Source organism: Saccopteryx leptura, chromosome 3 (assembly GCF_036850995.1).
Source record: "Saccopteryx leptura isolate mSacLep1 chromosome 3, mSacLep1_pri_phased_curated, whole genome shotgun sequence".
NCBI lineage: Eukaryota > Metazoa > Chordata > Mammalia > Chiroptera > Emballonuridae > Saccopteryx > Saccopteryx leptura.
In genome coordinates, this window is record NC_089505.1 from 287,695,104 (window position 1) to 287,719,643 (window position 24,540).

The following is a 24,540-nucleotide window of genomic DNA, read 5'->3' on the forward strand; positions in this document are numbered from 1 at the left end:
AGGCACATATGGGAGTTGATGCTTCCAGCTCCTCCCCACCTTCTCTCTCTCTGTCTCTCCTCTCTCTCTCCCTCTCTGTCTCTCTCTCCTCTCTAAAATGAAAAAAAAAAATTTTTTTTAATTAAAAATGATTAAAAAAAAAAAAGAAAACAGAAGCCTGTCCCATGGGGAAATGGGATGGTTTGAGTAGAAGCCAAAAGCCCAGTCTCTCTCTCCCAAAATAGCCTCTCTGCCTGCTCTGCGCTGGATTCCCTCAGATGTCCTTGGTACAACTCCTGACTACTATTTACCACCTTTATTTTCACCTCAGGAAAGTCATTTAACCTCCCTGAATCCTAGGGATCGCCCAGGCTTGCTGCCAGTCTTTATGGTACTTTGTGCAAATTAGAAAAAGGTGTCCCCTGGATAGCACCCCGTTTGGTGAGCTGAGCATTGCCTGCAGACCCACAGTCACCCCTCACCTGGGTGCCCTTGTGTAGTGCCACCTTGCATAACCACACACTGCAACCCCAAGTACGCCTGCCTCCACAGAGTACTGCGCAGTGAGGTGCCAACATGCACGGCACCGGCAGAGAGCCCGACTCGGAGCAGCCTCTCCGACAAAACAGCCCATGTGGACCCCGGTCTCGGGTTAGCACGCAGGTGTGCTCTGCTAGGTCAGCACCTGCGGCCACTTCACTGCCCACACTTCCCGCGTTTCCTGCCAGCTCCACGAGGGGTATCAGTCAGAGAGCAGAGGCTGGGCTGTGAGACGGTAAAGTCAGCGAGGGAGCAGACCCATGGTCATAGTCAAGGGCTCCAGGCAGGCGAGGCGCAGTGGGAGGGAACGGGAGCGGCGCAGAGAGGTCAGTCTGAAAGGGAGGGGAAGGGAAACAAGCAACCGGCCTTCCCAGGGCGACACTGTCTAGGCTGCCTCCCCGACGCCCCCCCCCAGGAGTGGGCGCTGTCCTCAGAGGTGCCCCCCCTCAGGCTCTCCCCTTGGGGTGCTCTTCCCAGCTTCTCATGAGTGTCATCCCTACCCACCAGCCTTGCAGAGGGCCGCAACCCCTCCACCCACCCACCCCACTGGAGCGCTGGCGTATCCCAGGGGGCACGTTGGCTGTCTTTTCACTTCACTGATGTGCCACCTGCCTCTACCAGCACCATAGACCAGAACTTCTCAAACCAAGGGGTGTGAAGGCTCTCAGAGGTGCAGAAATTTCAGAGTGCCACATCCGTTCTGTAAGAGCACCTCTTCCTTAAGAGGAAATCATTGTGAGGAGACAATGAATAGTAGCCACATGGGTATTTCTATTGAAGAAAGATGAATTATGCCATCACCCCTTTTGGCACAAAAATAACTTTCAGTAAAAGGTTAAAACCATCATGTTGTATCAATGAGAGCTAGTCCATTATTCCAAGAATGATTGATCGGAAAGTACTTTACTTGCAGGAAAATCAGTGATACAATACACTTCCACTTTTAAAGCACTTTCCATTAAAAGAAATTATACCTGTGTATAAAAATAGTTATACTGAGATGTGAATCAACAGCAGAGTAATTTATTGGCTCTTGGAAGCCCTGTGGTATAAACAGATTCAACACAATGAGAATATCAAGTAACTTGGGCTGTGGTCACCTAACTTTCATTTTCACTGACAAAAAGTCACATGTAGTTCAGAGAGGGTCATCTGGCCACCTTGGAAAACAAGAGAACACGATGGAACTAGGACTGATAGGTCAGACCAACTCACGGCACTGAGTGACACAGTGGGAGAGACAGAGGGACAGAGATGTGGTCTCTGCCCTCCAAGAATTTTCAGTGTCCTCAGCTGTATGCAGGCCTGTACACAAAATAGTACAATGTCTAAGTGTCCTAAGAGAAGTGCAAAGAAATATGAGATATTAGAAGGGAGATAGATTCTTCTCGGCTTGATGTCCTTCCTCTCTCCCTGCCCGCCTGCCATGCGTGGACCGTGTGGTGAACCGTGAACAGAGCGTGGCCTCCGCCGGGTCTGGATGCAGACTGCAGCTCTGCCACTGACTCACTGTGTAACCCTGGGCAAGTGACTTGATGTCTCTAAGAATAAGTTTCCTCAAGTTTCACAGACGGTCATTATAAAGGTGAAATGAGGCCAGTGTTGTGTGTTATAAACGTACCCAACTTTGCCACCTGCTGATGCGTAAAAGGTCACTCCTGTCCTTACCCTTCTGTGAAGGGTCCATAGTACTTTTCCGCCCCTCTCATGATTAACTTTCAAAGAGCTTCCCCATTGTGGGAGGTAATGTGACTTTTAAGTCACTGGTCTTCATGCCTTTGGGCTAATGACCCATCAGCCAGGACCCCCCCCCCCACTTCTTTATGGTTTTGGACTCAGGGGACTGACTGCTGCCCTCTTTGTGAACAGACTGTGGAACAACTGACCCCAGCTCACCCTCTCACTTCTGTGAAAGTGAGAAGGTGGAGACTTGGGCAACTGAGAGCTGGTCCATCGGCAGCCATTAATTAAGCATATGCTTCTTTTCAGGATTGTATAACTAGGGTGTCATCAGGAAATGAACTACACAAGTTTTCTGGCCTCTCATAAGAGTTTTCTTTGTTTGTTTGTTTATAGGAAGGATATTTTTTTCTCTAATAAGAGTTTCATGCCCTGGCCGGTTGGCTCAACGGTAGAGCGTCGGCCTGGCGTGTAGGAGTCCCGGGTTCGATTCCCGGCCAGAGCACACAGGAGAGGCGCCCATCTGCTTCTCCACCCCTCCCCCTCTCCTTCCTCTCTGTCTCTCTCTTCCCCTCCTGCAGTGAGGCTCCACTGGAGCAAAGATGGCCCGGGCGCTGGGGATGGCTCTGTGGCCTCTGCCTCAGGCGCTAGAATGGCTCTGGATGCAACAGAGCGACGCCCCAGAAGGGCAGAACATCGCCCCCTGGTGGGCATGCTGGGTGGATCCCGGTCAGGCACATGCGGGAGTCTGTCTGACTGCCTCCCCGTTTCCAGCTTCGGAAAAATGAAAAAAAAAAAAGAGTTTCACACGTAGAGTTGCCTCAATCAAGGTTCTTGGTTGAAGACAAAAGCGACCAGTTGTGTTAATGGCATAGAGCACTGGGTACCTTCACAGCGACACTGCCAGTGATATCCCAGGCCTCTGTTTTTCTGCAGTCACTGTCACAGTCAGAAAAGTCTTGCTCCCAGTCTCCTTGACTTTCGAGTGGGTGCCACTGCCTAGTTTCTGACTGCAAAGGAAATTGCCTCAATGATATGGGGTTTCCCAAGTGCAGAAAAGAGCACCCATCAGTTCAGCTCACTCCAACTCATAGATGCCACTTAATTAAGAAAAGAAGGAAAATCATCCAGAGGCTGAAACTGGCCAATCTGAAAATTCATAAAGTGACTGATGTTGATTTTTAAAACTTCTTTAGTAAAATGTATTTTATGAAAAACTTCTTTTAATAAAATTTTTAAGTCAGAGGCAGAGAGACAGACTCCCGCATGCGCCCTGAACAGGATCCATCCAGCAAGCCCCCTACAGGACGATGCTCTACCCATCTGGGGCCACTAGTCCCGTTGTTTGACAACCAAGCTATTCCAGTGCCTGAGGCAAGGCCACGGAGCCATCCTCAGCCCCCAGGACCAGATTGCTCAAACCATTCAAGCCATGGCTGTGGGAGGGAAGGAGAGAGAGAGAGAGAGAGGTGAGGGGAAGGGGTGGAGAAGCAGATGGTCACTTCTCCTGTGTGCCTTGACCAGGAATCGAACCCAGGACTTCCATACACTGGGCTGATGTTCTACCACTGAGCCAACTAGCCAGGGCCGAAGTTTTTAATGTAAAAATTACAGGAAAGTTGCAATACTCCAATATATTCTTCACAGTTTCACCAGCTATTAGCATTTTGCTACATTTAATTGCTGTTTCTCAAAATACATAAATATACTTTTTAATGATGAACCATTTGAGAGTAAGTTGCAGACATCATAACTCTGTGTCTCTTATTACCTTAGGATATATCTCCTGAGAAAAAGGACATAACAAAAATACAATATAATTACTAAATTCAAGAAACTTGACACTGAAATAATCTTATATGCACAGCTCAATAATGTTCTTTACATATTTTTTTGGTCCAGGAGCCAGCCCAAGATGATGTATTGCATTTTATTCTTGTTGCTTTAGTCTCCTTTAATATGAAATAGGTCCTCAAACTGTTTGTCTTTCTTGATTGATATTGATTTTTTTGAAAAGCACAAACTCATTCATTGTTTTATAGAATTTTTCTCAATTTAAGCTTGTTTGGTGCTTTCTTATGACCCAAACAAGGTTATACATAATTGGCAGGAATACCACACAAGTAACCTATGTCCTTGTCAAGGCCCTGAGCAGGTGGTATCAGTGCCTCCCACTGCTGATATGTTGATCACTTGGTCAAGGTCATGTCCACCAGGTTTCTCCATTGGACAGTTACTCTTCTTCACTTTGTAATTAATAGGTAACCTATGGGGAAATACTTTGTAAGTTGTAAATATTCCACCTTCACACCTTTATCCAACAGTTTTAATGCATCCATTGGTGATTCTTGCCAGAATTAGTTATTACTATGATAGTTGCAAAGTGGTAGTTTTCTTTTCTTTTCTTTTCTTTTTTTTAATTTTTCCGAAGCTGAAAACGGAGAGGCAGTCAGACAGACTCCTGCATGCGCCTGACCGGGATCCACCCGGCATGCCCACCAGGGGGCGATGCTCTGCCCCTCTGGGGCGTCACTCTGTTGCATCCAGAGCCATTCTAGCGCCTAAGGCAGAGGCCACAGAGCCATCCTCAGCGCCCAGGCAATCTTTGCTCCAATGGAGCCTCGGCTGCAGGAGGGGAAGAGAGAGACAGAGAGGAAGGAGAGGGGAAGGGGTGGAGAAGCAGATGGGCGCCTCTCCTGTGTGCCCTGGCTGGGAATCGAACCTGGGGCTCCTGCACGCCAGGCCAATGCTCTACCGCTGAGCCAACCGGCCAGGGCCAAAGTGGTAGTTTTCAAACTTCTATATTTACTTGTTGACATTCTACTTTAAGGATGTTTTTCCCTCCCCCATTTTATTTTTCACTGACTTACTTAATATCAGTATAGACTCATGGATTCTTAATAAATTGTAATAGGACTCTTAACTTATCTATTTTTGGATTCCATCCCTTAGGTAAATTGGGGTTTTTTGTTTGTTTGTTTGTTTGTTTGTATTTTTCTGAAGCTGGAAACAGGGAGAGACAGACAGACTCCCGCATGCGCCCGACCGGGATCCACCCGGCACGCCCACCAGGGGCGATGCTCTGCCCACCAGGGGGCGATGCTCTTCCCCTCCGGGGCGTCACTCTGTTGCAACCAGAGCCACTCTAGCACCTGGGGCAGAGGCCAAGGAGCCATCCCCAGCGCCCGGGCCATCTTTGCTCCAATGGAGCCTCGGCTGCGGGAGGGGAAGAGAGAGACAGAGAGGAATGAGAGGGGGAGGGGTGGAGAGGCAGATGGGCACTTCTCCTGTGTGCCCTGGCCGGGAATCGAACCTGGAACCTCTGCACGCCAGGCCGATACTCTACCACTGAGCCAATCGGCCAGGGCTGTTTTTGTTTTGTGGATGGGTCAACCTAATTGCAAGCAGATCTCCTTCATGATGTGGACTTAACATTTAATCTATATACCACTATCTACAATGGCAAGCAGAAAATAGAAAGCATCTCTTTTATGGGTACTGTTAGGGTGAGCACATAAGTGATTGAAGTGCTTTGAGTAGGTGTAGCAACATGGGGAACTCTAGGAAGACAGAAAGGGATGGGGCCCTTTTAAGAAAGGAAGAAAAGAGATTTGCAGACAAGTGAGAGACGGTTAAGAAGACTGGCGCAGCCTGACCAGGCAATGGCACAGTGGATAGAGCATCGGACTGGGATGTGGAGGACCCAGGTTCGAGACCCCGAGGTCGCCAGCTTGAGCGCAGGCTCATCTGGTTTGAGCAAAGCTCACCAGCTTGGACCCAAGGTCGCTGGCTCAAGCAAGGGGTTACTCGGTCTGCTGAAGCCCCACAGTCAAGGCATATATGAGAAAACAATCAATGAACAACTAAGGTGTCGCAACAAAAAACTAATGATTGATGCTTCTCATCTCTCTCTCTGTTCTTGTCTGTCCCTATCTATCCCTCTCTCTGACTCTGTCTCTGTAAAAAAAAAAAAAAAAAAAAAAAAGACTGGCACAATCAATGGCTTTCAGGCTACACACAAAACAAGGGGGACCTGCAGACAGAGGTAGATTAAGGTCAGTTGAGGCCCCAGGCGCAGAAGAAAATATTGGGCCCCTTACATTAGAAAAAAAGTGTAAAGTTGGGGTTTCGCGGGACCCTTCAGAAGTCAAGGCCTAGGGCATGCGCTGTTAAATCCGCCTCTGCCTACAGAACAGGGTGGGTGGGGAAGGGCAAGGAGAGAACTGGTGGTAGAATGAACATGCCCAGTCTGTAGGGAGGGTGTGCAGAAAAGCAAGGGAGGCCAAGGCAGTAGGGTGGAAAGGTAAGTGCAGTAGCAACATGTACTAATAGTTCTGTGAACTGATTTGGGGTGGGAATACTGAGGAGCAAAGAATGATTTACAAAATCCCTATGAGGGAGATGTTAATAGTTTCATTTTATTTATAAGAAAGCTAAGTCACAAAGAGTTTACATCAATTTCTCCCAATGTCTCAAAGCTACGAAGTGGCAAAGCCAAGATTTAAATACAAATCTGACTTCAAAGCCCACATTGCCACAAGAAAGAGAAACATATACTTGTACAAGAAAGGTAGAATTAGGGTTCTCAATATAAGGACAAGTAAGTTCCAATTTGCCAATCACAACACTTAAATAAGCCTAGCCCTCAGTAAGCCTCAATTATTATTAGACATATAGAGAAACCAGGAGTAAGCCCAGGACACTTAAAAACTGCTACCAAGAGCCTGACCTGTGGTGGCACAGTGGACAGAGTGTCAACCTGGAATGCTGAGGTCACCAGTTTAAAACTCTGGGCTTGCCTGGTCAAGGTATATACAACAAGCAATCAGCAAACAACTAAAGTGAAGCAACTATGAGTTGATACTTCTCAATCCTACCCCCTCCTCTCTCTGTAAAATCAATAAATAAAATCTTTTTTAAAAATTAAAATACGGCCCTGGCTGGTTGGCTGAGTAGAAAGAATGTCAGCCTGGCATATGGATATCCCAGGTTCAATTCCCAGTCAGGGCACACACAAAAAGTCACCATCTGCTTCCCCCCCTCTCTTAGCTCCCTCTTCTCCTCCTGCAGCCCCAGCGCTGAGGATAGCTCCGTTGTTCCAAGTGCATCAGCCTCAGATGCTAAAAATAGCTCAGTTAGTTTGAGCATCAGCCCCAGACGAGGGCTATTGGGTAGATCCTGGTTGGGACACATGCAGGAGTCTGTCTCACTATCTTCCCTCCTCTCACTTAAAAAAAATAAAATAGTTAAAAAATTAAAATGTTCTTTTTTTCATTATGGCATTTGGGTTTACTGACATGCTTGTGGTTTCCTTGCTTGGGATTGATTATACACATATTCATCTAAATTTTCATATTATGTTACTGTTATATTTCTTACACTCAGGCCTGGAATTTAATTTTGTATATGATGTGAGGAATTAAAACATGGAATCTTAAGGAGTTTGCCATAACTCTTCATATCTGGTGGCATTTTTCATGGTTCATAACACTTTCCACCCAGCTCACGATTCCTCCAGCTGGACTGTTCTGTTGTTGCATTGCTATGCTGTAAACTGAGGGAAGACAGGAGCCACTTGTGACTCCTCCTCTGCTGTTTCCTGCAGGAGAGACTCAAGAATGACAGGGCACCCAGCACAGTGCCCGACATGTTTGAGGACTCAGGAAACATTAATGGAAGGAAGGAGAGCATTGACTCCATGCCTGCATTACTATTACTGCTTGGCAAGTTTAATATTGATTGCTTTATCTCTGTCAACAAGGGGAAATGTCGTCCTTAAAGCCATTCCCTGTCTCATGAGCTCTTCTGTTCCTTCCTTCTCCGGGGTCTTTGTTCTTGGAGCCTTTCCTCCTCTCTATAAATCTGCCTCATTCCATAAGGACTCCTTCTTTAGGGAGGCTTTCTTCAAACCCTTTCTTAAAATCCAAACTCTGACACACTATTTAGTATTTAATCCACAGTGGATTTTACTCCTTTCCTAGTACCCATCTCTGTGCCGGGCACATAGCTCATTAAAGAAGTCAGTTGTAACTGAAACAGTCTTGCATACCATTGCCTTTAATAAGGCTGAAATAGAGTTTCAAGATTTGGGGGTTTTTTTGTTTTTTGTTTTTTTGTGTGGTTTTTTTTTTTTTTGTATTTTTCTGAAGCTGGAAACGGGGAGAGACAGTCAGACAGACTCCCGCATGCGCCCGACCAGGATCCACCCGGCACACCCACCAGGGGTGATGCTCTGCCCACCAGGGGGCGATGCTCTGCCCCTCCGGGGTGTCGCTCTGCCATGACCAGAGCCACTCTAGCGCCTGGGGCAGAGGCCAAGGAGCCATCCCCAGCACCCAGGCCATCTTTGCTCCAATGGAGCCTTGGCTGCGGGAGGGGAAGAGAGAGACAGAGAGGAAGGAGGGGGTGGGGGTGGAGAAGCAAATGGGCGCTTCTCCTATGTGCCCTGGCCAGGAATCGAACCCGGGTCCCCCGCACACCAGGCCGACGCTCTACTGCTGAGCCAACCGGCCAGGGCGAGTTTCAAGATTTGTTATGAAAGCTTTTGCATCCAAAAAAAGTCAGCAAACTGGGAAAAACTGGAGAATGACCTTGAATGTTGTTAAATACTAGAATGATTTTTCAAATAAAATTGTATAATCACATTTATTTAAAATGCATTTGTTGCCTGGCCAGTGGTAGTGCAGTGGATACAGCGTCAACCTGGCACACTGAGGACTCAGGTTCGAAACCCCAAGGTCACCAGCTTAAGAATGAGCTCATCCAGCTTGAGCACAGGGTCATCCTCTTGAGCGTAGGATCATTGACATGATCCTACAGTTGCTCGCTTGAGCCCAAAGGTCACGGGCATGAAGCCCAAGGTCGCTGGCTTGAGCCCAAGGTCGCTGGCTTGAGCCCAAGGTCACTGGCTTGAGCAAGGGGTCACCGACTCAGCTGAAGTCCCCCACGCCCCCCCAACAAGGAACATATAAGAAGCAATCAGTGAACAACTAAAGTGCCGCAACTACAAGTTGAGGCTTCTCATCTCTCTCCCTTCCTGTCTGTCTGCCTCTCTCTCTCTCTTTCACTAAAAAAATAAAATAATAAAATAAAATAAGATGCATTTGTTAGATGAACAGATAACTAGGTATTACCCTGCCTGAATGCAGAAGTCAACAGACTTTTCTATTTCTAAAGGTCCCTATGTCGTCTTCACCAACTCGGACCTTTGGAGCTTTAAGGAAAATGGAAAGAAATCTTTTATTACCCTATATATAGTTTGAAAATAACATTTGAATGGCTCTTACCACTTCTTGCATGAATTTTTCATAGAAAAATGGCTAATTGTAGGGCTAACACAGAGAATATACAAGATGAGCCTGAAGCATCTTATGTCAAAAAGTAACAGCCTGACCAGGCGGTGGCACAGTGGATAGAGCGTCAGACTGGGATGCGAAGGACCCAGGTTCGAGACCCTGAGGTTGCCAGCTTGAGCGCGGGCTCATCTGGTTTGAGCAAAGCTCACCAGCTTTGACCCAATGTCGCTGGCTTGAGCAAGGGGTTACTCAGTCTGCTATAGCCCCATGGTCAAGGCACATATGAGAAAGCAATCAGTGAACAACTAAGGTGTCGCAAACTAAAACTGATGATTGATACTTCTCATCTCTCTATTCCTGTCTGTCCCTATCTATCCCTCTCTCTGACTCTCTCTCCGTCAATGTAAAAAAATAAAATAAAAAATAACAAAGCACTCAAAAAACCAGAATAATGGGGGTATGTCCAAGGAACACAGAGCTAACTGAAAGAACTCTCAATGGCCAAAGCTGTAACAATTTGAGCAACAAAATAAATGGTGTAATACTGGATTGTAGCCCGAAGAATAAGTATCCATGAGTTCATACTGATATAAATAAATGGTTGCATAAATAAATGAGGAAGAAGAGACAAATCTCCCATAGAAAATTCCAAATAATTTATGGAGATACTCCACCCTTAGGAAGGTAGAGCATAACTCCGTACCCCTTAGGTGTGGACCACACCTAGTGACTTGCTTCCAAAGAGTACAGTATGAAAAGAGGGATGAAAATATCTTACAATTGAAAAGCCTGGCAAAGACCTCCTCAGCCAAGTGATCAAGAATAACATCATCAGTGATAAATCACGTTAATAGTATGTACCCTAAATATGATATGATGAGAATGATATTTCGTGTCTGTGCTCTTCCTTCCAAAAACCATAACCACAGAGCACCATGAGAAAAACAAATCCCAGTTGAGGTACATTCTACCAAATACGCCAATTCTCAAAATTATCAAGGTCATCAAAAACAAAGACTGTCTAAGAAACTGTCACAGCCTAAAGGAGTCAAAGGAGATGTGACTCTAAGTGTAATATGATATCCTGGATGAGATCTTAGAACAGAAAAAGGACATTAAGCAAAATTAGTGAAATCCAAACAAAGTATGGATTTCAGTTAATAATATATCACTATTATCTCATTAGTTGTGACACATGCACCACAGTAATATGTTTACAGAACTGGGTGTGAGGTATATGGAAACTCTCTTGTCATATCCATGTAACTTTTCTGTAAATCTAAAACTATTCTAAAATATACTTAAACATCTTAAAAATACAAGTTTGGGGGGGGGGAAATGACTACATTCTTATCTCCACAGTTGTGCTTTTAATTACAGGGTGCTGGTGACAGTTTTGTGGGAGCTCTGGCCTTCTACCTGGCTTACTACCCAAATCTGTCCTTGGAAGAAATGCTCAAGAGATCCAATTTCATCGCAGCAGTCAGCGTCCAGGCTGCAGGAACACAGTCGTCTTATCCATACAAAAAAGACCTGCCGCTTGATTTCTTTTGATTGCTATTAACTCCAAAACAAATATCCCTGGTAATAAAATGTACTTGGGAGTCACCACTTTTAAGTAGCAGTTTACTATGAAATGTCTTCTCCTTTCTTTGCAAATATATGTTCCTTTACTAAGTCATCCTCAAGGTTTCATTTATTTCTTTACAATAATTAATTTCTTTGCTTTTCATGTAAAACCTAAACAGAAGTAAGGATTCCATGACGAGGATCTATACAAACATTACCACTACTCAAGAACCGGAAATTCTGTTGCGAACAGATCATGAATAACAACACGTACACCTTACAGCAGAGGGTGTAGGCAAGTGTCCAGAGACAGAACAGAGAACATTAAACAAGGGAATGAAGGCTGATGAAATGGGGCAGCTGATACTTGGCTTTGGCTTTAGTGTTGTCAAAGTTTCTGGTTTTGCAAGAGAAGCCAGAAGTTTTGGATGTTTGTTGAAATCTTTCAGTGCTCAAGTGTCAGTGTCACCAACTCATTTTTTATTTTATTTTTTTATAAGCAAAAGTTTATTTAGAAAGTCACAGGAGTGGAAGTGAGCTGTGCAAGAAGTGAGCCAGCTGGGCTGTGTGGGCTCAGGAAACACATTAGAGGCAAACACAGGGAGGGCCCTTGGAGCCTAGGACAGAGAAAGCAAAGGAAAGGTACGGCCCCTGAGGAAAGAAGAGCAAGGCGGGCTGCTCTGTAAAAGAGCGCCAGCAAAACCTGTCACCACTACCTATGGGCCATGTTCAGCCCATGGGATAAATGGACAGGTCACTCGTCAAGCCAGATTTTAAGGTTGTTTTTTTAAAAGGCAATTCATGCGTGTCACAGACCCTTTACATTGGGCTTAGGGAGTAGAATCAGGTGAAAGATTTTCTTGTAACCCAACACCATTATGTATAGTTTCAATCTAAAAGCAGCCAAAGCTTGCCTTGGCCGGTTGGCTCAGCGGTAGAGCGTCGGCCTGGCGTGCAGGAGTCCTGGGTTCGATTCCCGGCCAGGGCACACAGAAGAAGCGCCCATCTGCTTCTCCACTCCTCCCCTTCTCCTTCCTCTCTGTCTCTCTCTTCCCCTCCTGCAGCCGAGGCTCCATTGGAGCAAAGATGGCCCGCCCCCTGGTGGGCGTGCCGGGTGGATCCCAGTCGGGCGCATGCGGGAGTCTGTCTGACTGCCTCCCTGTTTCCAGCTTCGGAAAAATGAAAAATAAAAAATAAAAACAGCCAAAGCTTTGGCCAGGGGCTCAGTGGGTAAAGCGTCTACCTGTGCACCAGAAGTGTAGAAGCAATCAATGAGTGAGCAACTAAATGGAACCACTAAGGTAAACAAGTTCATCAAGTTCATGCTTCTCTCCCTTCCTCTCTCTCTCTCAAGTCAATGGAAAAGTTTTTAAAAAGAGCCAAGACCCCACCCATTATTGCTTTGAACCAGAGCTTTAAACAAGAGATCCCATAAAATAGCTGACTATCATACCACAAGCCTCTAAGACTCAACAACTGTTTACATCTAATTCCATTTCCAGAGGAATTTCCAAGCTGATTAGCTGTGTGGTAAACAGCATGCCCCAGAGCCCTCACCATAGCTTTATGGCAATAGCATTGTAGTGCCTCTTTTTTTTTTTTTTTTTTGTATTTTTCTGAAGCTGGAAACGGGGAGAGACAGTCAGACTCTCGCATGTGCCGACCGGGATCCACCCGGCATGCCCACCAGGGGCGATGCTCTGCCCACCAGGGGGTGCCGCAACTGGAGCCACTCTAGCGCCTGGGGCAGAGGCCAAGGAGCCATCCCCAGCGCCCAGGCCATCTTTGCTCCAATGGAGCCTTGGCTGCGGGAGGGGAAGAGAGAGACAGAGAGGAAGGAGGGGGCGGGGTGGAGAAGCAAATGGGCGTTTCTCCTATGTGCCCTGGCCGGGAATCGAACCCAGGTTCCCCGCACGCCAGGCCGACGCTCTACCACTGAGCCAACTGGCCAGGGCCTGTAGTGCTTTTTTTTTTTTTTTTTTTTTCCATTTTTCTGAAGCTGGAAACAGGGAGAGACAGTCAGACAGACTCCCGCATGCGCCCGACCGGGATCCACCCGGCACGCCCACCATGGGGCGACGCTCTGCCCACCAGGGGGCGATGCTCTGCCCATCCTGGGCGTCACCATGTTGCGACCAGAGCCACTCTAGCACCTGGGGCAGAGGCCACAGAGCCATCCCCAGCGCCCGGGCCATCTTTGCTCCAATGGAGCCTTGGCTGCGGGAGGGGAAGAGAGAGACAGAGAGGAAAGCGCGGCGGAGGGGTGGAGAAGCAAATGGACGCTTCTCCTGTGTGCCCTGGCCGGGAATCGAACTGTAGTGCCTCTTATTAAAAAAAAAAAAAATTAGGAGATAAAGGAATCCAAAGCTATCCTAGAAAATCCTAAATACTATTTTTGTGACCCAAGTTTGGGAATATGGACCAATGTCATTTTCTTTAATTTTTTTAAAAGATTTTATTTATTCATTATAGAGAGGGGAGAAAGAGAGAGAGAAGGGGGGAGGAGCAGAAAGCATCAACTCCCATATGTGCCTTGACCAGGCAAGCCCAGGATTTTGAACCAGCAATCTCAGCGTTTCCAGGTTGACACTTTATCCACTGCATCACCACAGGTCCATTTTAATTGTATAGCTAGTGCTCAACTTATGACCACAATTGGTTCTGACAGACTGGTCATAACACGATTTGGTCGTAAGTTGAGTAGGCTATATGTACAGTACTGTGAAATGATGTTATAAAAATCTTTAAGTCATTTTATCATAATTTTCTTTCATTATTGTTATATATCATAATTTTCTTTGTTCATTTTATGCCATTTGTATCACCTCTACACCATTTTGTTTCTTATTTTTACATTCGTCAGGTTTAAGTAAAACACTGCATTACCAGTACAACTGGTTTAATATTTGCAAAGACAATTTCCTCTTGGTAGACATCTTGGGAGGGGTTTGATGAAAAATATCCAAGACACAAAACACAAATTGCTGTACCGAGTCTGGGATAACAGTTGAAATGGTGCACACAGAGATGGTAGTGCTGCTGAAAGCTAGTCTGCACTGTTGTATGCCCAGCTGGGCAATGCTTACGCTGCCAGACGCGGAGCAGTCGTGGCTAACGATTGTGGTCGTAAAGTAGAATGGTCGTAAGTTGCATAGGTCGTAAGTCAATCAATATTTGTATAAGCACAAATCAAAAATAGAAGTTCTCCTGGTTACTTTTGTGTTAGAAGGCTGAGGGTGGCTCCCTTCTTACCATTCCTGCTCACCTTTGCCATCTCTATTATTACATGGCAGTTTTTTCAAGATCGCTCTGGAGTGTGACTGCCTTTTCTATGATGTTCAAGAAGGAACAGCCTGGAAACTCTTGCACAAGTCTCACTGTGGAAAATTTCTCTCGTTACATGAAACAATGGTTATTTTTTAGTAATGTAGTTATGTTTTCAATTTCAAACAGTGGGGAAAAACATCACTAAGAGACAATAGCACAGGCTATTTTAATATTTTTTATTAAGGGCTATAAAAATATCCAGAAAGATAAATAAATGTGATGCAATGATATATGTTCTAACATGAAGAACTTTCTTTCACTCATTGTTTTCCTTCACAATGGCCTTCAAATCACAGGAGGCAGTGATTCGTGTCATTTCCTCTTCTTTTATTGCATGCTGCAGAATTTCTGAATCAGTATCCCGCCCTCAGTCTTCTCATTTATAAATCAAATTCATTTCCAATCCATTGTTTAGAGGGAGCGTATTTTTTTCTGTTCCACAAAGAGAACTCTTGCTTTCACTATAGGAAAAGAAAGGATTATGGCAGAAAACTAAGTTGTATCATCACCATTTTCTAATATAAATACATATCAGACCATGAGCCCTCGCCTTTCTCTTATTTTACTTTCCTCGGACACGAGAATGGAGTTGACTTGCAAACTCAGTTCTTCAATCCCAGAGGCCAGAGAAGACTAGAGAAAATGGCAAGGAAAAAAGGAAAGATCCAACCAACCAGTGACATCCTTGGTACCCCACAAGGTCACATTTCACCAGTGTGAAATATTCAAATTTTTAAAAATCACAGGTAAAAGATGGAAAATACTCAAGGCCTTTACCCAGTTACCATCCACTCTCCTAAGAGGTAAGCAAGGCCAGACGAGCTGGACTCCACACAAAGGGCAGGAAGAGCTGCACACATGCGGAAGAGAAGGCAGCCTGTCTGCAAGAGGTGGTTTCATACACCCAACTACGGACTTTCCAGTTCGGTGACAGAATTAATATTATAACCACAACCTCATTCTCATAAATGTAAGAGTTCACATCTCTGAAACAAAACCAAAAGTGCTAAATGCCCAGCTGGAAGACTGAGACTAGATCCTGGGCAGTAAGGTTTTCATAGTTCTACAATACCACGCAGGGCTCCATTAACTTCATTTCCGTCTCTCCCTCTCCCCACCTCCCACCTCTTTCCCTCCCCCACCCCCACCCCACACACACGCACGCACGCACGCACACACGCACACACCACCTTATCCTTTGCCAAAAAAAAAAAACAACATTCCAGGAAGATCCAGGAAATCAAACAACTACGACATAACAACTCACTTGTCCCTACCATACAAAGAGATTTTAGCTTTGTCTGTTTTCTTCTTCTATAATTAACATGGACTCTGTACAGGAGATTCCCAAACTGTTTATGATTAAGAATTAACTAGGGAGCTTACTGAAGTAAATGACTGCTTCTTACCTCTACCCCACCCTAATTCTGGTTCAGTAGATCTAGAGTGGGACTGGAGTCTACATTTTTTAAACCCTGGAGAATCTAACAGGCAGATGGATTTAAGAAACATTAACCAGTCGCCTGACCAGGCGGTGGCGCAGTGTATAGAGCGTTGGACTGGGATGCGGAGGACCCAGGTTCGAGACCCCAAGGTTGCCAGCTTGAGCGCGGGCTCATCTGGTTTGAGCAAAGTTCACCAGCTTGAGCCCAACATTGCTGGCTCAAACAAAGGGTTACTCGGCCTGCTGAAGGCTCACGGTCTAGACACATAAGAGAAAGCAATCAATGAACAACTAAGGTGTCGCAACAAAAAACTAATGATTGATGCTTCTCATCTCTCTCCGTTCCTGTCTGTCTGTCCCTATCTATCCCTCTCTCTGACTCTCTCTCTCTCAGTCTCTGTAAAAAAAAGAGAGAGAGAAAGAACCATTAACCAGTCAACAGAATTTTAACTATAGATTAATAAAAATAAAAAACACATTTAAAATCATCTAATGTTAAATATAAGAGGGCTGATACTCCTTAAAAGTTCAAGGAGTACTACAAAGGATTATAAAATGGCAGTAAAAACCAAAACAGTTTCCTATCAGACAGTATTATTCACTGCAAGAAATACTTTCCCATGTTCTTCTACATAAAGACAAAAAGACAGATAAAAGAAGAAACCTGTCTTACTGGTAACCAGTCAGATTATGTAAATGACTATGAACAGAAGTAACTGATGAAGATTAATAAAGCAAAGTTTTTGATTCATTCACTGCATTCATTCCCTTACTTCAGAGAATAGATACATAAGTCCAGAGAACTGTGTTGGCAATGTGGAGTTTACAAAGTGTAAGAGGAGTCCCTGGGCTTCTGGCTGGCGGAATGGCAGTAAGAGGTAGGAAAGACTGAGGGCTTCATGGCCTTAAATGCGGCTGCACAGAAGAAGGTTCTCATTAAGATAAAGGAAAAATTAGTTAGATTAATTTGTCTCCATGTAATAGAAACAACAGGAGGCTTAGAGTCAGGAAGGCTGGGTTCAAACCTCGGCTCCACCATTTCTCTGCTTGAGTTCCTGGGCAAATTTCTCAAATACTCTACCTTCAGTTCCTTTCCCTATGAGAGGGATAACCTCACCTCCCTCCCAGGGTTGCTGCCAAATATACACGAACACGTAATACGTGCTAGCTGAGCTGAAATGACATACTGTTATCCACAATCATAAACATAAATTAATTTTGTCAAAATATTTACTGCTTAATACTTAGAAAAAGAATCTGTCAAGTTCTTTCCCCATATCTAACCTAAATCTATTCTGCTTCAATTAAAATCTGTATTGTCTTATTTAGTCAACCAAGGAATTAAAACTGACAAGTTTTCATTTTCTTTATGATAAACCTTTATATATTTAACAAAGTTTAATAAGCTTATGCCTCAGCCTTTAATCCTGCCTTCTCTCAGAAACGTGCATCTAGTTTTATATGAGGAAAAGGAATCTGGAAGGACAGAGGCTGGTACTAGCCAGAAAGTGTACTATGAAATGCTTAAATAATTGAGAAATTTTCTGTTTCCTTACCTGATTTCCTTTATAAAGCAGACTAACAAAACATTACCCTTAAACTAACCATTTGATTCACCACAGTAAAATATGCTGGGAGAAGTGCCACGCTATTGAGTACCCTACGCAATGGGCAGGCCCCAGGGCAAATATCAGCACACAAGCCTCCAAGGCATTCAGTGAGGTAGGCAGAAACCAAGCAGCCTCCTGTCCCGGAACATTCTCTTCAGAAAAACACAGTCATGCTGTCAAGGCTCAGACCACTCTTTATCAGAAAAGTTCTAATCATCTGTTTAAAATTTACATGTGAATCTTTTCTCTCACTTTCAACGTGTGGTCAGAACTGTTGACGGTTGTATCCTCCCCCAATCTCAAAACTTAAAATTGCCTGCCCTGTGCTGGCCCAGTGGATAAAGCGTCGACCTGGAACACTGAGGTTGCTGGTTCGAACCCTGGGCTTGTCTGGTCAAGGCACATACGACAAGCAATCAACGAACAACTAAAGTGAAGCAACTATGAGTTGATACTTCTTGCTTTCCCCCTCCTCTCTCTGTTAAATCAATAAATAAAGTTATTTTTAAAGGGTAAATTTTTAAAAAACACTTAAAATTGGTCCTAGTAAGTTCCTAATACAGAGTCCCCTCGATATCCATGGCGGTGGGGAGGTTAGTTCTAGAAATCCCCTACCACCACTGCCATGGATACCAAAACCCATGGTTGCACGAGTCCTGCGTATAAAATGGGGTAGTGCTTGCATTTGGCTACACACATCCTCCTGTATACTTTAAATCATCCCTAAATTAATTATAACACCTAACACAATGTAAAGGCTATGCAAATAGTTGTTATACTGTATTGTTTACGGACTAAGGAAACAACATCTGTACATGTCCAGTACAGACATAACCATCCAGAGGCCTAACTATATAGTATACATCAGGAAACACGTAACTTTTTTTTCCTGAATCTTTTCAATCTGTGGTTGAATACACAGATGCAGAACCCATAGATATGAAGAGCCAACTGTACCTCCATACAGTTAGAAATGTTGTACCAGTTCCTAAAAAACTTTAAAGGAGATAAAATGCTAAAAAAACAATGGGCATACCTCATTTTAATGCACTTCGCAGATAATTGTGTTTTTTACAAATTGAAGGTAAGAGTTTCCACCAGCAAAATGATTATAATTCGCTGAAAGTTCACATGATGGTTAGTATTTTTTAGCAATAAAGCATTTTAAATTAAGGTAGGTACATTTTTTAAAACATAATGCTATTGTATGCTTAACAGACTATGGTATAAACATGAGTTTTATATGTACTGGAAAACCAAAAATTTCATGAGTCATTTTACTGTGATATTGAACTAAATGAATGTGGAAGATCTCCAAGGTATGCCATTACTTTATCATAAATTTCATCATTTTGAGTTTTTACCATCTGATACAAAGAAAGAAGAAGAAAAACACACCAATCCAAAATCATATTACTATGGTCTGAATATTTGTGTCCTAAACACCCTGAATTCACATGTTGAAATCTTAACTCTAAAATACAGTATGATGGTATTAGGAGGTGGGGCTTTCAGGAGGTGCTTTGGTCACGAGGGTGGAGCCATTATAAATGGGATTAAGGCTCTATTATAAAAGAAACCCCACTGAGCTTGCTCGTCTTTCCACCATGTAAGGACACAGCAAGAAGGCACAGGCTATGAACCAAAAGAGCCCTCACTAGAAAGCAACCACACTGGCACCTTCATCTTGGACTTCCCAGGCCCCAGAACTCTGAGAAATAAATTTCGGTTGTTTTATAAGCCACCTAGTCTGAGGTACTTTGTTGTAGCAGCCCAAACAGACTAACACACACAGCTTATTCTTCCAGTAATTTTCCAGCATATAGAGTCGCATCCTGAAATTCAGACTTCTCATCACCAGGTACAAACCTAGAATTCCCTTTTTATAGTAATAATGAATGACCAGAAATTTTACCACCACAAAAACAGCAGAGAATTTTCTGTTATATAATGGAGCTCACACAATTTTAAGCTGACAACTGCTTCTCAGGGCCTTTTTAAATGCCTCCTCACACTAATATAGCCCTTTTTTTTGAAGGAGCTTTATTTTTATTTTTCTTAGACATTGACAAATGCAGCACAATAAGCAGTTAAGACCTTAACAAACTCTGAAGGCAGCTATGAATGTAGCTGTCGGCAGCATTCACACTAATTGCCTGACCAGTGCTAAGTAGGTTTCAGCCTCCTGCAAAATCTCTTAATAACAGGTCCCTACAAAAGTGGTTCAGGGTCCAGCCTGAGTTCAGATCTTTGTTTTGTCACATGTTTTCGCTGTGTTTCCTTGATCAACATCCTTGGCCTCAGATTCTTCATCTACACCGTGGGATTCAGACTGCCTGGGAAGTACAGGTGCCTGTCATAATGGACTCATAGCATCTGCAGACAGGAAGGCTTGGGAAGGTAAGCAAATACAGAACCTTCCACTTCGGGTACTCATAAACACTACTTTGTTTCCTTTCTCTCAGAGGTCACTGTCTTGTGTTGCCTATATTGTCCTTTTTCAGTTGTCGTTTCAGATGGGAAGGTAAATTTGTTCCCTGTAACTCCATCTTGACCAGAAGCAAGAGTCTGAGTTCTTGTTCCGAATGAAAAAGTTGATTATGAGATTAAGTGCCTGTCTTTCGTTACATAATGGATTAATTTTGAGAGACAGGATTCTGGGACCAATTCCAATTCTGATCACCAACTGATGTCAATTCTGACCCTAGTTCCCTGGAGATAGTAACTCAGGAACAGCGAGGTGGAAATGACACACAGGCGAGGGCTGGGGACGGGGAGCAGAGCTCCCACACCCCCGGAGCGTGCTCCTCTCCCGGATCGCCACATGTTCACCACTCAGAAGCTCCGTACAGCCCTTACGAAGCAATCATAAAGGGGCTATTTAAAAGCAAGAGAAAAAAAATGAATGACCCCAAGTTTTCAAATAAGTAATTGGCTAGTTTATTTTGCATAAATCTGTTCATGAAATCCAAAAACGGGATTTCACCAACAGCAACCAGGTGTGACGCTTGTTTGTGAGCAGGCAATCTGGTCTTGGGAGCATTTGTCCCTTTTAAACAAATATTTCTGTATACTGAGACCATTACTATTTTAGCAGACAGTATAAAATATACTGCTCACAAAAATTAGGGGATATTTCAAAATGAATATGAAGTAATTAAAAAAAAGAAACTTTGATTTTTTTTTTATTAAACAAGAACATCAGAAAAGCAAACAAGTCAAAGAAAGTTGTTCAATTATTCAAATGAGACGCAAAACCAACTTTATTTCATTGGTGAAAATGCACTATACAAAAGGCTGAAAGTACTAGAGTATCTGCACATTCCCTGAGCCCCTAATTTTTGTGAGCAGTTTAGAAAATGACATTTCCTACCCACCTGCACTAATATATAAAAACCATACCTCTTGGACTCAGGTCTGGACCCTATTCACCAACAGACAGATGATCCCAGGAGACCATTCCCTCTCCTTCTCAAGACACTCAACTCTTCCTGTTTCCAGAAAAATACCACCTATTCTCTTTGCATGGCTGGTGTCTCACCTCAGATCTCTGGTTCACTATTTCCTACAAGAGAGACTGTCCCTAATTTATTCTATTTGAAGATAAGACCCATAATTCCCCAACTTTATCCTACATCTCAGCATCCTGCTTTTTTCTCTCATAAGCACTTAGCATACTTTGCATCTTTTTCTCTCTTCCTTCCAAATGAGATTGTCATGAGTGCAGGGTCTGTGCCTGTCTCGAATCCTAGTATATCCCAGCACCTGGGAGAATGGCACCATAGTAAACATTCACTCCATAGTTGCTGAATAAATGCTAGTGTCAAAGGGCTAAAAAATTGCCAAATGTTCAGCATCAGTCTGGAAAGAGCAATAGGCCTTGGGAGTATATGAATTTTGTGGAGTAAGTTTTCTGAATCTTACCAACTGGATCATAACGCAGTAGAGTCAGTTTCTCCCGTAGTCGGCTTCTCTTAGTGTTGAAGGAGTAACCTGTCCCAGCTTGGCTTACCATTTTCACCAGAATGGTCCTAAGATTCACAAATAAGCTGTTAGAAGCTGAAGAAGTAGACTAAAGTCTGTCATGAGGGGATGGCACATTTTGAGAACCCATACAGTAGGATTAGTTGTGGGACATCACTTAGCCCAAAGAGGTGCAGTTCAAAAACAGATGACGTTTTCTGTAAGTCACAGTCTCAGTGGTTCTGATTCCCAAAGTCTGTTCAATTACAGAGTGCCTTGGTAATGACCTAATCAAAGCAACGAGAACAATCAAACCACATTGTAGGAATGGACTCAGATTCCCCACCTCTCAGGAGGAAAAAAATACAAAAGTACTGGTAACCCTAAGTAGTCAGTCAGAAAATCATAAAGACAGTTGTCTCAGATGAGCCCTCTCTACCAGGAATGAGCAAGAAGAGTAAAATTAGGAAGGGACAAAATTAAGGGATCAGAACTTTTAGATATATTGCTAACATGTAAACACTTGTTCCTCATCATATATTTTGTTTACATTATAGTCATCCAACATATAAAGTTCATGTTCTGCCTCACTAGACGTTTTAATACCTTGTACTGTTTGTTACTTTTTCATGTGTCTTATCTCCCTATGTAGACCATACTATTTTATTTCTCATCTAATTCCAAGAAAAAAATATATATATGAAGCATCTAAGATACATTACATATTTTTTAATCCCTTTCCATGTTAATTAAGCACAGTGCCTCATATATAAGAGGCATACAGTATTTAATTAAAAGGGACAATAATTAGCCATTCATTCAAAAAAACTTAACAAAAATCTATTAAGTGCTTAATATGTGGAAAGCATTATGAAATGCAAAATTCCACAAAGGCTGCATCTGCACCTTTGAGAAACTAACAGTGTAGGAAGCAAGGTGAGTTGTATACAGAAGAACTATTAGGCAAAACCTATATGACAAATGTCACAAGAAGGATACAAAGAACATGAGAGGCAGGGAGTAGCTCTGAAGAAACTGAAGGCATGAGAGATTCCTACAGAACCTGGAGGTGGGAAATTCTAACATAAATAACTGGATTATGGGAAAAGCTATATGAATCAATAAGAGATATTGGGGGGACACCAATATACATGTTTTTCATTAACTTTAATTTAAAAAAAAAACAACCTAGTCTTAAGATTTGTGATGTGTTTTGGGTTGCAAGCAAAGGCTGCTTTAGAATTTTCCTATTTTTACCACAAAAAAATTTTCAGTTAACTATCTGTAAAATTTATTTTAAGATAACAGTTTGGTATTTATAGTCTCTCTGATGCATTATGAATTCTTTAATCTTTGCTATTTTTGAAATGCTTATACAATTAAAATAGGCTCTATGGTTTAATCAAATCCCAGCTTGTTCTGTGAGATTCCGTAGTGGGCTCCAGACAAACAGCCTTCGGTCCTCCATTTGAGGAGACAGAAACGTGACGGTAGTCCAAAGAGAGCATGGGCACTCCGACAGATTCTTCAGAAGCAACACAGCAAGAGCTCCTTTAAGTAAATTTTTGAATGCTCACTTAGTCAGTTGGAGGGGAAAATATTTTTTGAAAGGACCAAAATAATTCATCCGAGTAATATTCCTCAAACCAACTTTTAGAAAATCGAGGCCAAATGCTTAGTTTCATATAAGAACATATTGGCAGCAGCTGGACTAAGGAATGTGACAGAAACAAGTAAAGTTTAATAAAAAAAAAAAACTTTTACTTACTTTGACTTGCTCCTGGCAACTTTTTGTAGCAAGGAAAGGTTGAAAAGAGAAAAGAAAAAATATCAATTTATTATCTTGCTTATGCAACGTTTATATATTGATAGATGTCATTAATAACCACAAATATTTATGTCATAAAGTATGCCATGAGGTGTGTCACTCAACTACTGCCTAGCTGGTTAGGATATTACAGAAAGAAGATAAAAAGGTCCAATCAGACCAACACAATTCTGGATGTAATGCTTTGCACAATCTCTCTTCAGTTAGAGTACCTTTGAAATCTTTCTAAAGTAGTAGCTGCTCCATTTGCTCCCTTTCTAAGGTGCAAATATTTGCACTGGAACAAGTCTCTTGTTTGACAAGTTAACCAGATGAAGGAGGGAAACTAAACCTAACCAATAAGTCAGCTGGTGCAGAAACAGGACTCTCTTGGGAGTCAGAGCACTTCTTTCACTGCCCACGTGTTAAAGTAAATCACCGCTCCCCTCGGTAGCGGTTTAGAGTTCGAAACGAGTGGACTAGAAGTTCTGAGGGTTTTCCCAGTCCAGATGTCCAGTGATGCTGCTTGACACATCCCTACCCAGGGCGGGGAAAGCGCCCCATTCCTGCAGCCCAGATTCCACTGTCCATGCGAACCATAACCGGGCTCCGAACCAGCCAGGCAGACCGCAAGGCATACTCGCAAAGCAGTGACGCGCGCCGCGGGGCATGCCGGGCGCTGTAGTCCCGAAGGCCTGGGAGGCCGCTGCAGCAGCTTCCCAGCCAGCGCGTACTCCGCCCCGCTCGTCCCGGGGCCTGCCTGTCACGGCCTCCCGCCCTCGCCGCAGGCCTTGCCGCCGCTGCACTCTCCAGCCCCACTTACAGGAGACAGCGGACAGCAACATGACGACACCCCCGAAGTCCCGCAACAAACAACTGCTTCCGGGGCACAGACCTGTACCGGAAGAGGTCTAGGAGTGGGCGTGGACTGCAGCCACGCCCCTCCGGTGTAAACCTCTGTCTGCCCTGCCGTTTACGTGTGTTCTTGACTTGCCAGGTGTTTTGTTTTTGTGGTTGGGGACGATGGAGTCCCCTTTCTTTTGCTAAGAGACTCTGTTAGCGCTCAAGGTTGGCACCCCAGGCCCTGGCTCCTACTTCTAGTCAGGGTTTGGAGCTTCCCTACTTGCTTCACTAAGTAATCACAACCACCTTATGTTAAAGACACAGGAACAGTTTGTGTTCCTTAGCTGCTCCAGGCTATCAGACTTTTGGATATTTTTGTAAAATGTTGCCTTCTTTTGCTTTCCGCACCCCAACTCCATCTCCACCTGATTGAGATCGTTCAGTCTCGTCTGAGTTAGTAACCCCACCTGAATATCCCTATTT

General features: G+C 43.7%; 2 protein-coding genes across 2 annotated transcripts in view; one reads left to right on the plus strand and one right to left on the minus strand.

Annotated features, from left to right (window-relative positions):
• RBKS (ribokinase) overlaps nt 1–11,105 on the plus strand; it is a 106,235-nt gene extending 95,130 nt beyond the window's left edge. Inside the window, exon 8 of the mRNA XM_066378626.1 lies at nt 10,875–11,105. Coding sequence (XP_066234723.1) covers nt 10,875–11,048 — 174 coding nt within the window. The 3' untranslated portion in view covers nt 11,049–11,105. The remainder of the gene's footprint in view (nt 1–10,874) is intronic.
• A 3,428-nt stretch (nt 11,106–14,533) lies between these two features.
• On the minus strand, nt 14,534–24,095 carry MRPL33 (mitochondrial ribosomal protein L33). The gene is made up of 4 exons (XM_066372405.1): nt 24,038–24,095; nt 23,176–23,194; nt 21,369–21,475; nt 14,534–14,851 (listed from the first exon to the last, which is right to left on the minus strand). The coding sequence occupies exons 1-4, from the start codon at nt 24,057–24,059 to the stop codon at nt 14,802–14,804; spliced, it is 198 nt and encodes a 65-aa protein (XP_066228502.1). The 5' UTR covers nt 24,060–24,095; the 3' UTR covers nt 14,534–14,801.
• Between the last annotated feature and the right edge of the window lie 445 nt (nt 24,096–24,540).